Raw genomic sequence first — 14,277 nt, 5'->3', positions numbered from 1 at the left:
ATATCCAGTGAATGGAACCCGTCACCGCTGGCCAGAATGGGGCTCAAAGGCTTGGCAAGAAGTGCAACATAAACAAACCAAAAAACTACTCCTCTCTTACATATCGGCTGTGGGAGATGCAGTTGGAGGAGCGTTGAGGGAAGGGTACATAGGAATGCAGGTATCCCTGTGGTTGGGGCTGTGCTTCGAACACGCTACATAGCATAGCCAGCGTCTGCACGTCATGCAGCTGACAGTAATGGACCAGCCTGTGAGACCAGAAAAAAAATGTAAAGTAAATAACACAGGTAATTAAAAAATAAATAAATAAATAAATAAATAAAAAAAAAGGAAAGCACAGGTCAGGAAAGGCTAAATGGGACCAGATAAGAGAAACCTTGAGGTCTTTAGGAAATACAGCATTATAACAACTTATTACCTATGGATTCTGGTTCAGCAAAATTCCTAGCTTTGTACTACCGCCAACACAGTAGTGACACAACCAGCAAACCTGAATGTGTATGTCAGGCACACCTTAATATCTGGCTAAAAGCAGCTGTGCAAAAACAGAAATTACTTTTTGAATCCAAAACCAATGGGTTATGCACCTCTATCAGCAGATGGAGACGGAGCGAAGCTGACATCACAGTATATATATATTTATATAGACCCCTGGTGACATCAGCTTGTCAGTATTCTCTGCAAAAGCCAACTGTGGACAAACTAACAAAACTTGATTATTAACAGATAACCATTCCAGCACTCAGCCAACAGGAAAGCACTGAGCTCAGACAGAGAGTGTAGTAACACTAATCTAGGGACTGGATTGACATTTACCAGTAACCCCTGGAACACACAACCACGCAGGAAGACCTCAGCACAACCATTCAGCAGCCAAGGGGGCTAAGTTGGATTCACCTGTCTGTACTAAGGAAAAGGAAATTATCAGGTAAGTAGTAATTTCTCCTTTCCTAGAGTGCAGACAGATGGACTCAGGATCAGTGGGATGTACCAAAGTAACTCCCAAATAGAGCGGGAGGGTGCCCGCGGTCCAGTCAAAACCGCACATGTGCAGGCTGCGTCCTCCTGGGCCTGCACATCCAGGCAATAATGCCTGGAAGAGGTGTGTAAAGAGGACTTTGTTGTAACCCGGCAAATGTCAATGGGAAACAATCTAACCTCCGCCCATGACACTGCCTGAGCCCTAACCTGATTAGGCAATGGCTGCTCAGCATCCACACACGTGGCCGAGACTACCTCCTTAATCCAGCGGGCTTTTGTAGCCTGTGATGCAGGCTCACCCTGCTTGCTCCCACCATGGAGCATAAACAGCCAGTCCATCTTCCTGAGAAGTTCAGAAACCTCTAAATACCTCAAGATATGCCTCTTGAAATACAAGAGCCATAACAGGCGATATTCCTCCACATCTCTTTCCCTGTCCAGAGTCAGCAGGGAAATTGACTGATTCAAGTGAAAATCTGAGACCACTTTTGGCAAAAAGAAGGAACAGTACGCAGCTGTATCGCCCCTGAAGTCACTCATAGAAACGGCTCACGGCAAGACAATGCCTGTAGTTCAGATACTCGATGAGCAGAACAAATTGCCACAATAAGCACTGTTTTTAAGGTCAGTAACCTCAAAGAAAGGTTACGCATTGGTCAGAAATTGGGGCCCACTAAAAAATCCAAAACCAGATTAAGACTCCAAAAGAGCACCAGTAAACACACAGGAGAACAGATTCCTCACTCCTTTCAAGAAACGGGCCATATCTAGATGAGCCGACAAGGGCCCACCATTCACCTGACCTCAGAAACAGGCAAGAGCAAACACCTGTACCTTTTAGGGTTTAAGGGCCAACTTTTTGCTCAATCCATCAATCAAAAATTCCAAAATGAGCAGGATCTTAACCAAACGAGGAAGAACCCCTCGATTTTCACACCAAGCCTCAAACACTTGCCAAACCAGCACATATGCTAAGGAAGTGGAGAACTTTCTCGCTCGTAGCAAGGTGGCTATCACTGCAGCAGAATATCCATGCTTCAGCAACTGGGCCCTCTCAAAGGCCATACCATAAGACAAAATCAATTTGGATTTTCATGAAGAACAGGCCCCTGCCATATCATATCCCTGTGCGCCGGAAGCAGGAGGAGAGTTTCCACCAGGAGCCTTCGCAGATCTGTATATGGTCTCCTGGGCCAATCTGGTGCCACCAGAAGCACCATCCCCCTGTGACTCTCAATCCTCCAAATAATTCTGTCCAACATGGGCCATGAGGGACAAGCATACAGCAGCTTGCCCTCCAGCCACTCCTGCACGAGAGCCTTCATGCCCAAGGACTTTGGATTTCTCTTTAGACTGAAGAATCAAGGAACATTCACATTGCGAGAAGTTGCCAATAGGTCTAGAAAAGGAAGGCCCCAGCGATCTACTATTAGCTGAAACGCCTCACTTGACAATTCCCATTCTCCTGGATCCAGACTCTGTTGAGAAAGTCTGCTCTCACATTGTCTTTTCCTACAATGTGTGAGGCTAAGATCTCCTGAAGATGCACTTCCGCCCATTTCATAAGTTGGGCTATTTCCTGCAATATTTGCTGGCTCTTGGTTCCTCCCTGACGATTGATGTATGCCACTGCCTTGCATTGTCTGACATTATCTGGACCGCTCGACTCTGCCATCTGTCACCGAATCGCAAGCATGCCAATCGGACCACATGGACTTCCAGCCAATTGATGTTCCAGAGAGACTCTTCTGCATTCCAGTGCCCTTGCGCTGTCAATTCCTGATAGTGAGCTCCCCAACCCTGGAGGCTCGCTTCTTCGTGAGTACTAGCCAGTCCAGTAATCTTAGGGAAATCCCCTTTATTAGATGATCCGCTTTTAACCACCACTGTACTTGAGAGCAGATCTACATCGGCAGGTGGAGCCGAATTGAATTATCTTGAGACTATGGGCTCCAATGAGACAGCAGAGTGCACTGAATAAGATGCATATGCGCCCTCGCCCACGGCACCATCTCCAGGGTCGCTACCATCAATCCAAGCATCTGAAGATAGGAACAGACTGTTGGGCGTATTGTGTTCATCAATAGACGCACCTGCGCCATCAGCTTCTGAATACAGCCCACGGGCAGGAACACCCTGCCCTATTTTGTGTCAAACTGAACACCGAGATACTCCAGTGACTGTGATGGCTGAAGATTACTCTTGGCCAGGTTCATGATCCAACCTAGCTCCTGCAATAAGGAGATCACCTTGTATGATACCTGGAGGCTCTTTTCCAGACTCTTGGCCTGAATCAGCCAGTGGTCCAAACATAGGTGTACCAGTATTCTATCTTTTCTTAACTCCGCCGCTGCCACCACCATAACCTTGGAAAAGGTTCTGGGTGCAGTGGCCAAAAAAAGCTGATGATGCCCCAAAATCGCGAAACGCAGAAATCATTGATGCTCTTGCTGGATGAGAATATGCAGGTATGCCTTGGACAGATCCAGAGACATCAGGAACTCCCCCAACTGTACTGTCATTATCACTGAGCGCAAGGTTTCCATGCGAAAATGAGACACACAAATGACAGTCAACTCCTTTGAGATCCAGGATGGGACGAAAAGAGCCTTCTTTCTTGGGTACCACAAAATAAATGGAATATCAGCCCATATTTTCTTGAGACATGGGCATTGGAATCACAGCTCACAGGCTGAGGAGTCTTGACAACATAACCTCCACTACCTGTCTCTTCTGCGGAGAGTTGCAGGGAGACACCATGAACACGACCCAAGGCACATTGTGAAACTCCAGCGCCTAGCCATCCCTTATCACCTCCAGCACCCACTGGTCTGTTGTGATCTCGACCTACCTCAGATAAAAAAAAAAAAAAAAAAAGAGAGAGGCAACCTATCTCCTGATCCCAGAGGTGGGTTGGCACACCTTCATTGGGAGACTTGGGCTGCTCCACTGCCTGAGCCTGCGCCCCTTCTGGGTTGCCTGAGATGAAAGGACCGAGATCTACTCAAAGGTTCAGTCCTTTGAAAATTCACTCCTCTGTAAGGTCGAAAACATCTGAACCTCCTAGCATGACCTCTCATGCTGAAAGATCCCTGTGCCTGTTTCTTATCCTCTGGTAATCGAGGGATTAGCACCACTTATTGACCATGTTCTTATGTTCTTATTTTCTCCAGCCTACTCCCAAATAAGAGCGAGCCTTTAAAGGGCAACTTCGTAAGGTTAGACTTCGAGGTTGTATCAGCCAACCAATTTCTCAGGCATAGCTGATGCCTAGCCACTATTACCGAAGCCACCCTCTGGCCAAAGTGCGGACCACATCGCAGCCCGCAATTACCAAAAAGAAAGCTGCTGGTTCCATCACTGCCCTGGAATTTACACCAGATTCATCAATCTCCTGAGAGAGCAAGCCACCAGGAAACAACAGGAAGCTATCTGCAAATTCATTGCCATTGCTTCAAAGGCCTGCTTAAGGATAGCCCTCAATTCTGCTATCCTGTGCATCCTTCAAGGCCACACCCCCTTCTATGGGAATAGTCGTTCGCTTGGTAACAGCAAACACAAGTGCATCCACCTTCAGAAAACGTAATTGCTCTCTCGCAACTAGATCCAGGGGGTACAGTCCTTCCAAGACTCGACCCCCTTTAAAATTAGCTTCTGGGGCGCCCCATTCAAGATCAATTAATTCTTGAATGGCCTCCATAACAGGGAAGAAGCATGAGGCTTTATTCAAGGAAATCAAATGGGATCTTTCCTTGACTCTGAGATGGATTCAGTCCCAGAGACACCCAGCATTTTCAATATCTGGGAAATCAAAGCAGGTAACTCATCTCTATGAAAGAACCTCAACATAGTTCTGCAGGGCTCCAATCCTGGAGGAATTTCCCTATCCTCTAGGAAGTAAGGATTGTCCTCATCATCCTTGACATCTGGGTCCCTATCGAGGAAATCAGCTACAGGAGTACCCTGATGCTTACCTGCAAATTCCGGATTTCATTGCTGGCGACCCAAATCTGTTAAGATTGGCTGGGGCCGGGGACTGCGCCTGAAGGAAAGAGTGCTGCCCTTAAAAAAAAGTCTTCCCAAGAAAAAGCAGAAGGATCCATGCCAGAACCAGGGGGCAACTGTTCTGTGCCCACTGAATACCTTCCCCCACTGACGAACCACTTAGGGGAGCTCCTAAATCAGGAGACCCTTCATGATGCTTTTTTTCCATTCCTGTACCAGGCTGGAAAGAACCAGGCTTAGTAAAATCAGGAGGAGGTAATTCTCTCTGAGCCTTCAAACCAGTGCTAACACAAATTCGAGGGAACACCAGGTTGAGATACCCGAATATGACAAACAACACATAGGGCAAGGTGCTTAGGTTTCTTCGCTATGGGCGCCATCAGTATGTCAATAAGTCCTAAAAGGTGCCTGACAGCAATGTACCCAAAAATTTAGGCGCACAAAACTGTACCTATATAAGTGCCCAAACTGAGCTCCCCCAGGACACTCAGATAATGTACGCGAAAAGGCATGTGTGTAAAAAAGGCATGTACATGCATGCACAAATGGGTGCTCTGGTAGACGCTCCTATGTGCCTACCTAGGAGCCCAACTAGGTGCACAACCATATACACAACGGGCCGAACAGTCAGGTGCATGATGATCCGCTGGAACTAAAAAGAACAGTCTGCAGCACACAAAACGTGCAAAACTGCTGCCGCAGCCTACCACACAGCAAACCCGATGAGCCTTGGAGTGGGGTCTAGCCGCAAGGGCTGCTCAACCTGCCAGGCTGCCCCCATCCCCTGAACACCGGAGACAGGGAACGACCATCAGATCACACACTGACCATGGATACCGTAAAGGGGGATGAGAATCTCTACTCAATTCCCCTCCTCTTCACTTTTTTTTTTTTTTTTAAATACCCTTTACCTGAGCTTAGCCAGTCCTGGTTGAGTACAAGGTCGGTCTCCGGCTGCAAGGGAAGAGGGCATAAACCTTCACCACATGCTTGGCTTCCTATACCCACTTGACTTTCAGCTGGTTTTTTTTTTTTTTTTTACAGCTAAGTCCACACCAGTTTGAAAAACCAGGCACTCATCTGAGGGAAGGATCCAAAGAAATCACCTCAGGAATTCTCAACTGAGGGAGGGATCATAAGGTATCACCACAGGACAGCGGGGCAAATTAATTTCCTTCTTCTTTTCTCCTTCTAAAACTTAAAGCAATTACCAATAGGGAGATGCACATCTACCATATGCTGGAGAAGGACAGTATTGGTGGGCTAATGTCACTGCAGGGGTATATATACTGCAATGTCAGATTTGCTCCATCTACATCTACTAGTAGAAGTGCATAATCCACTGGTTTTGGATTCACCTGTCTGTACACTAAGAAATCTCTAAAGACTGGTAACCTTCTCTACAAAACAAAAGAGCACAGGTAAGACAGGAATACACAGTCATAGGTAATGTCCATTCATAAGGAGACAGCTGTGCACTGCTATAACACATACTTCATAAAATATGACTGATTTGGCTTCAAAACAAATGCCATTCTTATAGCCACAGGATATCATGATAATTCAGACACTTTTAAAAGGATTCCCAAAGAATCTCTATCATCTAACCAATACCTAATTGTGAGATGCACACACACACACACACATATATATATATATATATATACACACACACTGTATTTTTCGCTCCATAAGACGCACCTAGGATTCATAGCTGGAAAAAAAAAATGGTGTACTAAACCGGCTCTGTCCCTGGACGTCTGTGCGTCTTATGGAGCAAATTAGGGGAGGGCATAACTTTTTTTTGTCCCCTTTTCGTTTTCAGGTCTGGGGAGGGCCATTTCTGCCCACTCCCCAGATCAGAAAAATTTAGGGTTCTCTTTGGTGAGAAAAAACAAACTAACAAACAACCCATACCAACCCTTTAAATTGAATTAGCTATAATCCCCCATCCTCCTGAGCCCCCCAAGACTTGCCAAAAATCCCTGGTGGTCCAGCGGGGGTCCAGGAGCGATCTCCTGCACTTCGGCCATCGGCTGCCAGTATTCAAAATGGTGCCGATAGTCTTTGCCCTTATTATGTCACAGGGGCTACGGGGGGGTCAGGAGGGTTGGCGGGTTGTAGTTAGTTTTTTGTTGTTTTTTTTTTACATTCGCTCCATAAGACGCACTGACATTTTTTGCCCACTTATGGGGGGAAAAAAGCGCGTCTTATGGAGCGAAAAATACGGTATATACACAGCACAATAACAACTGGTATGGCGCTAAAAAGTTTGCGGAACCTTTTACTGGATTACCCAAAGGATGAAGCTTAAAAAGAAGTTAGATTCAGCATTTCCATCTTTATTCATGAGTAGTTGAAGGAAAGTTTCGGTCCCCCCATACAGACCGTGTTTCACCACATGGAATGCATCGAGAGGGACAAAAGCCCAAGAAATAAACTTATAGCGAATGGTGACGACGCCACGAAATGTATGCTTTCAGTTCAATGATATCAAGGTCTATTCTGAAGCTTCCCTTGCCTTTCCGTGCTCTGAACATCTGAATTGGCTTAACATAAGCTAAAAATTGCCGTTTTGGTTTCACTTTCGCACCTGCAAGCTTAACTCCATTTTGGATTACCCTCCGTAGGGTGCGTCACACAACACCAAGACAACTTCTCTGACTGCACATGGATTTTATTTCCGTTTTGTGTATTAGACATTCACTATAAGTTGATTTCTTGGGCTTCTGTACCTCCCGATGCAGCCCATGTGGCAAAACACGGTCTGTGTCGGGGGACCAAACCTTTCCTTCAACCACTCATGAATAAAGATGGAAATGCTGAATCTAACTTCTTTTTATGCTTCATCCTTTGAGTAATCCAGTACAAGGTTTCGCAAACCTTTTAGCGCTATAACAGTTGTTATTGTGGTTTATACCGCTCATCATCTCCACTTCCCATTGGCTATGTATATATACATACATACACACATATATATACATACATATACACACACACAAGGGCTTCCCACAGCTGTCCTGGAGATACCCACAGCTAGTTGGGTTTCCAGCATATCCACAATGAATATGCATGAGATAAATTTGCATATATTGAGTCTGCATATGTACATTTATCTCATGCATATTCATTTTGCTTTCCTGAAAACCCGACTGGCTTGAGTCCCCAGGACAGGTTTGGGAAGCCCCGATGCACACTTTTCTCCTCAATCAAATGTAACCATACAGCACAACTACAAGCATCTCTCTCAAAGCCAGCATACAATCATGAGATACTTCTACAAGCAAGTATTTTAGTTGCCAACATGCTGACTGGATTTATACAGTTTGAAACTAAAATTTATTTTCAAACAGATGAAGTTAATTTTGGTTAATAAATACTATTCAAGTTAGATTTAGTGAACTACAGTTACAGTTCTGCTCATAAGTTTACATATCCCTGGCAGAATTTGTAAGATGTGCAGCATTTTAAGAAAACATGAGGGATCAAACAAAACACATCAGTTATTTTTAATGTGTTTCATGTTAAACTATTATGCATCTCAGAATAGCACAATTATTAAACAAACCATATTAATAAGGGAAATAATACAATGATCTTGTCAAAAGTTTGCATAATCTTAGTTATTAATATCATGTATTGCCCCCAGTTGCATCAATGACGGCTTGCATTCTTTTGTGATAGTTGTGAATGAGGCCCTTTATTTTCTCGTGTGGTAAAGCTGCCCATTCCTCTTGGCAAAAACCCTCCAGATCCTGTAAATTCTTTGGTTGTCGAGCATGAACTGCATATTTGAGATCTCCCCAAAGTGGCTCAATGATGTTGAGGTCAGGAGACTGATGGCCACTCCAGAACCTTCACTTTCTTCTGCTGCAGCCACTGAAGGATCAGTTTGGCCTTATGTTTCAGATCATTGTCATGTTGGAAAGTCCAAGTGTGCCTCATTTGCAGCTTCTCGGCTGATGAATGCAAATTCTTCTTCAATATTTTCTGACAAGATGCTGCATTCATCCTGCTATTAATTTTGACTAAATTTCCTGTGCCGCTGTAGCTCACACACCCCCAAAACAGCAAAGATCACTTATATGCTTCACGGTAGGGATGTGCTTCTCTTCATAGGTCTTGTTGATTCCTCTTCAAACACTTACACTACTAACAGAACTGCTTAATATGATGTAACCAGTCGACACTATATGCTGAAAAACATCATACAAATGGAACCTTTTAATATCTGAATTTATATAGTGCGTAGAGACCTCATATACAGATTCCAAACGCTGAACTGAGATTGAAATGAGCAGCACGATTCGTGATTAAGCAGCCGACTAAACACGAGCCGTGTCAGGCAGGAGATTCTACTCGATCTCAACATTTGTTCGTTTTCGCTCAACTCTCAGCGTGCAGCGATCAGCACAATAAAGGACAAGATAAGTTGCTAGCGTTAAAGTGCTCCAACGTTAAAGCGCATATAAGCTGTCAGCGGGAAAGCACTTTAAAATTTAATTTATAGCAATTGCTGACAAAATCGGAACCGCATATGTTTTTGAAAGAACTCTAAAAAAGTAGTGCTAAAGTGCTTAAAACTCCTAAAGTATAAGAACGTTAAAAAGAAACACTTGCTCATTTTCTGAAAAAAAAAAAGAAAAAAAATCTGTGAGTGAGACCTACTTTGAGTGAGACCCATGATTATATATAATTCAAAGATGGTGAATTAATGTACCTGTAAATTACAGGATACACTAAGTAAGAACTATCGTTTATTAGTGTGAGTAAACAACAAGTTTATTTATTTATTTATTAACTTTTTATTTACCGACATTCGTAAATAAGTTACCTCCACTAAATATATATGAGGTCTCTACGCACTAAAAAAATACATATGAGGTCTCTACTCACTATATAAATTCAGATATTGAAAGTTTCTATTTATATGATGTTTTTCAGCATCTAGTATCCTCTTCAAACACAGCATTTATGGTTGCAACCATAAAGTTCAATTTTGGTCTCATCACGCCAAATTATTTTGTTCCAGAAGTTTTAAAGCTTCTCTACATATTGTAAGCGGGCTATTTTGTGACACTGGTGCAGCAATGGCTTTTTTTCTGGCAACTCTACCATGCAGTCCATATTTGTTCAAGTATCTCCTTATTTTGCATGCTGAAACACCCACACCACTTTGTTTAGGAGAAGCCTGTATTTCAGTAGAAGTTGCTTGTGGGTTTTTCTTTGCATCCCAACAAATTTTCTTGGCTGGTAGTAAAGTCTGAAATCTTTCTTGGTCTACCTGACCGTGGCTTGGAATTAACAGAATTCATAATTTTCCATGTCTTGATCAGAGTTTGAACAGTACTAACTGGCATTTTCAAATCTTTGGATATCTTTTTCCTGATTTATAAAGTTGAACTATTTTTGCTCGTAGATTCTTTGACAGTTCTTTTGCCTTCCTCATGCTTCAGTAACCAAAGTCAGTGCAGTCCTGAATGAAATGCACAAAGTTTTCTCAAGCGCTAAGAAACTCATTGACTATTTATAAACAGACACCAATTACAATCAAACAAGGCATAGGTATGGATACCTACCCTTCATTGCCATATCAACCAATGTATGTCAACTTGAGTGTGTATTATCAGCCCAAACATTCAAGGATATGCAAACTTTTGAACTGGACAATTTTATTATTTCCTTAGTTTATCATTAAACAAACCATAGAAACAATTATACATCACAGAATAGCACAAATTTGAAACATTAAAAATAACAGACATGTTTTGTCTGATCACTCATGTCTTCTTAAAATACTACACATCTTACAAACTCTGCCAGGAGTATGTAAACTCATGATCACAACTGTATATGACTCCAAGTACATTGCTCCTTCCACCCAGTTCTGCAAACCTACAGTGATTCCAGCAGCTGTCGCCCGAATGGATGTTGAGCCCAGGGAGTCTCCAAATCTGGGTCCCATTTTGGACTAAGACAGATGTCTGTGGCTACTGCAGCCAGCGACCACACCTGGATAGTGAAGGAGGAGGATGAGTTTTAAATTATGCACAAGATACATTATGGGGGTACAATTTCAAAATAGCCTGCATAGTTATAAAGTGCACAGGCATTTTTGCTAATTTTCAAAGAGAACTTCAGCCGGTTTTGCTTTGAAAATCAGTGTAAAGTAGGAGATTTAAAAGCTACCCTGTGCCTCACAGCTAATCTTTGATATGAGCAGCTGAGAGGGGTAGAATAGCATGCACATTTGTGAGAAATATTATGTGTATACTAACTTCCTCCCTCAACCTAAACACAACTCCATGTAGCCCAGCATAAAGCACAAGTGCAACGGAAGCCCATATACCATTTTAGCCGAGTGAGAGGTGGCTATTTTTTAGCCAATCCATTTTACCTGCATAAATAGTTTTGAAAAATCTGTCCTCCCCTTCGGATAATCTGTGTTCCACAATTTTCTAAGGTCCCTAAGATTATGTCACAAAATAGTTTAAAGTTTATACCCTGCCATAACAAGTCTGTTATCAGTACTATGGTCTGATCTAGGTGTATCCTGTATAACAATAATCTTAAAACATGCAATAAGTTCATCCATATCTCTCTCTCTCTGTATATATATATATATATATATATATATATATATATATATATATATATATATATATATATATATATATATATATATATGGAGAAATGTATACCTGTTAATTTTCTATGAATCCTGCTACACCAGTCCAGTGGGTTATATCCCCCTATCAGCAGGAGGTACAGGACACAGTTTCCTTCGTGATATCACTGCCACTACTTAGAGGTGGTGCAGCACAGAAACAACTTAGTATTTATATAACAAAACACTAAACAAAGCACTAAATAGCCAATTGGAGAAAAAACTTCAAACTTTAAAACATATGATATTGGAAAAGAGAATCTCTTACCAGTCACTGCCTGTCTGTGCCTTTAAGGGACAAAGATAAATGAAGGCAAAACAGGAGAATTAACTCTGCTATGACACACTTGTATAGTACAAATGCTGGACACCCAGACTTCCTCTCTTTTTATACGGACCAATTTCCCTGAAGCATTCCGGACTGGTGTAACAGGATTCATGGAAAGAAAATTAACAAGTAAAAATTTCTCCTTCCATTTCATTCTGCTACACCAGTCCAGTCGAGACAAGTGGGAAATACCAAAGTCCATTTAGACCAGGAGGAAGGAAGTGTAGGCCACTTTGAGAGCACCAGCTCTAAAAGTTGCGCTCTTTGCAAACACATCCAATCTGTAATGCTTAGCAAAGGAATGCAAGGACAACCAAGTAGCTGCCTTACAGCTATCCACCAGCGCTATAGAAACTGCTCCATCCAGAAAGAAGACTGCGCTCTAGTAGAATGAACACAAATAATCTTGGGCGCTTAACGGCCTTTGAGCATATATACCAAAGATATTTCCTTGATCCACCTAGCCAGAGATGTTTTGGAGGCTGCCTCACCCTTAAGTGGACTTCCAAACAGGACAAACAGCCTATTTTACAAAAAGGATTAGTAACCTCCAAATGCCGAATGAGCACTTGATGAATATCCAAAAATCTCAAAGAATTACTGTTAATTTGACACTACTCTTTAGAGAAAGCTAGCAAAGAAAGAGACTGATTGAGGTGGAATGCTGACACTACCTTGGGACAACATGAAGGCACAGTACAAAGGGACAGCAAATCAACTGTAAAATTCAAAAACACATCACTTCAGGAAAGAGCCTGAAGTTTCAAAATACATCGGACTGAACAGATTACCATTAAGAAAATCACCTTCAAGGAAATATCCTTAAGCAAAGCATGTTTTAAAGGATCATAAGAGAACAGATGGAGATCCCACTGAGGGACTGTTGACCTAAAAGGAGGCCACAATGTTTTTACCTCAACACATCTGGATGGGAAGCTACAGAAAACCCTTGAATTCTGGCACTGAAAAAAGAGAAAGCCATTACCTAAACCTTCAAAGAATTCAAGCCTAACTGGAGAAAAGATAAAATACAAAGGATATCCGAAAACCAAGGAAAGAGCGACTGAGCTCTGCAAGATGCTTCAAACAGGAGCCAAACTCAAATATAAGCCAGGAAAATGGAAGTCTTATGGACCTTCAATAACGTAGAAATCACTGAAGAATAACCTTTTATCTCAAGCATGATCTTTCAAGAGGCTGGCCATAAGATAAAAAGGAGCAGGATTCTGCATAAAGACTGGACCTTGCACCAACAGCCTACGAGAATCTGGAAGACAGAGGATAGATGATCTGGAGCCTTATCAGATCCACATATTGTGGTCTCTTTGGCCAGTCTGAAGTCACCAGAATCAAAGAAATGTTCTCTTTTTCTAACCTGTGCAGAGTTTGCCCTATTAGAAACCAAGGTGGGACTATATAAAGTAGATCCCATTTTGGTCAAGGCCGAACCAGGGCATCTCTCTCTTCGACTCTGCTTTTCATGCAATAATTGAAAAATTGCTGAACTTTGGCATTCTTGCAAGTTGCCATCAGGACCATGTGAGATAGGTTCCAACAGTACACTATTTACTGAAATGCATTGTAGATGAAATCCAATTACCTGGGTCAGGATGGTTCCTGCTCAGGAAGTTGGCCTGCACGTTTTCGTGGTCTGAAATATGTCGTTGTCAAAAGCAGAAAGTTCTCTTTTGCCCAAGGGAACAGAAGATGTGTCTCTTCTGACACTCCTAGACTTCTGGTCCCTTCCTGCCTGGTCACATATGTCACCAATGGTGGCACTGTCAGAGAGAACTGACTGCCCTTCCCTTGATTAGTGGGAGAAAATGTCAAAGAACCAGTCTTATTGCACTGGTCTATAGGCTGTTGATAGAACAAGCAGCTTCTTTTGGAGTCCACAGGCCCTGGGCTACCTAATCCAGACAGTGCACTCCCACCCCCCCCCCCCACCCCCAATCCTGACAGGCTCATATCTTTTGTGATTAGTATCCGTGAGAGAGAGGTAACAAATTCACACCCCCAACATATTTTAAGGTCTGACCATTTAAAAAAAAAAAAAAAAAAAAAAAAAGACTGCACTTCACAGATGTGGGCAGAGGAAAATGGTTTCATAATCCTGCATCCTGGGTGCCCAAGGAGACAGGAGAGAAGACTGAAAATGTCTCATGTGAGCCCAGGCGCAAGGAACCAGATCCAAGGTGGCTGCCATCCAGCTGAGCAGTTGAAGGTAATCCCAGGCCCTTGGTGGCTTCAGAGCAATGAACCTCTGCACCTTAAGCATAATCTTGGTCACTCTCTC

General features: G+C 42.8%; 1 protein-coding gene across 2 annotated transcripts in view; it reads right to left on the bottom strand.

The window, feature by feature from the left end:
• Nucleotides 1-14,277, bottom strand: part of WDR59 (WD repeat domain 59) — a 283,191-nt gene that overhangs the window by 32,045 nt on the left and 236,869 nt on the right. For both annotated transcript variants that reach the window (XM_029608874.1, XM_029608875.1), the window contains 2 exons: nucleotides 10,886-10,998; nucleotides 101-248 (listed from right to left, as the gene is read on the bottom strand). In XM_029608874.1, the coding sequence (XP_029464734.1) occupies nucleotides 101-248; nucleotides 10,886-10,998 (261 nt within the window). The remainder of the gene's footprint in view (nucleotides 1-100; nucleotides 249-10,885; nucleotides 10,999-14,277) is intronic.

The sequence above is a fragment of the Rhinatrema bivittatum genome, chromosome 7 (assembly GCF_901001135.1).
Source record: "Rhinatrema bivittatum chromosome 7, aRhiBiv1.1, whole genome shotgun sequence".
NCBI lineage: Eukaryota > Metazoa > Chordata > Amphibia > Gymnophiona > Rhinatrematidae > Rhinatrema > Rhinatrema bivittatum.
This window is presented reverse-complemented; position numbering and strand designations above follow the sequence as displayed.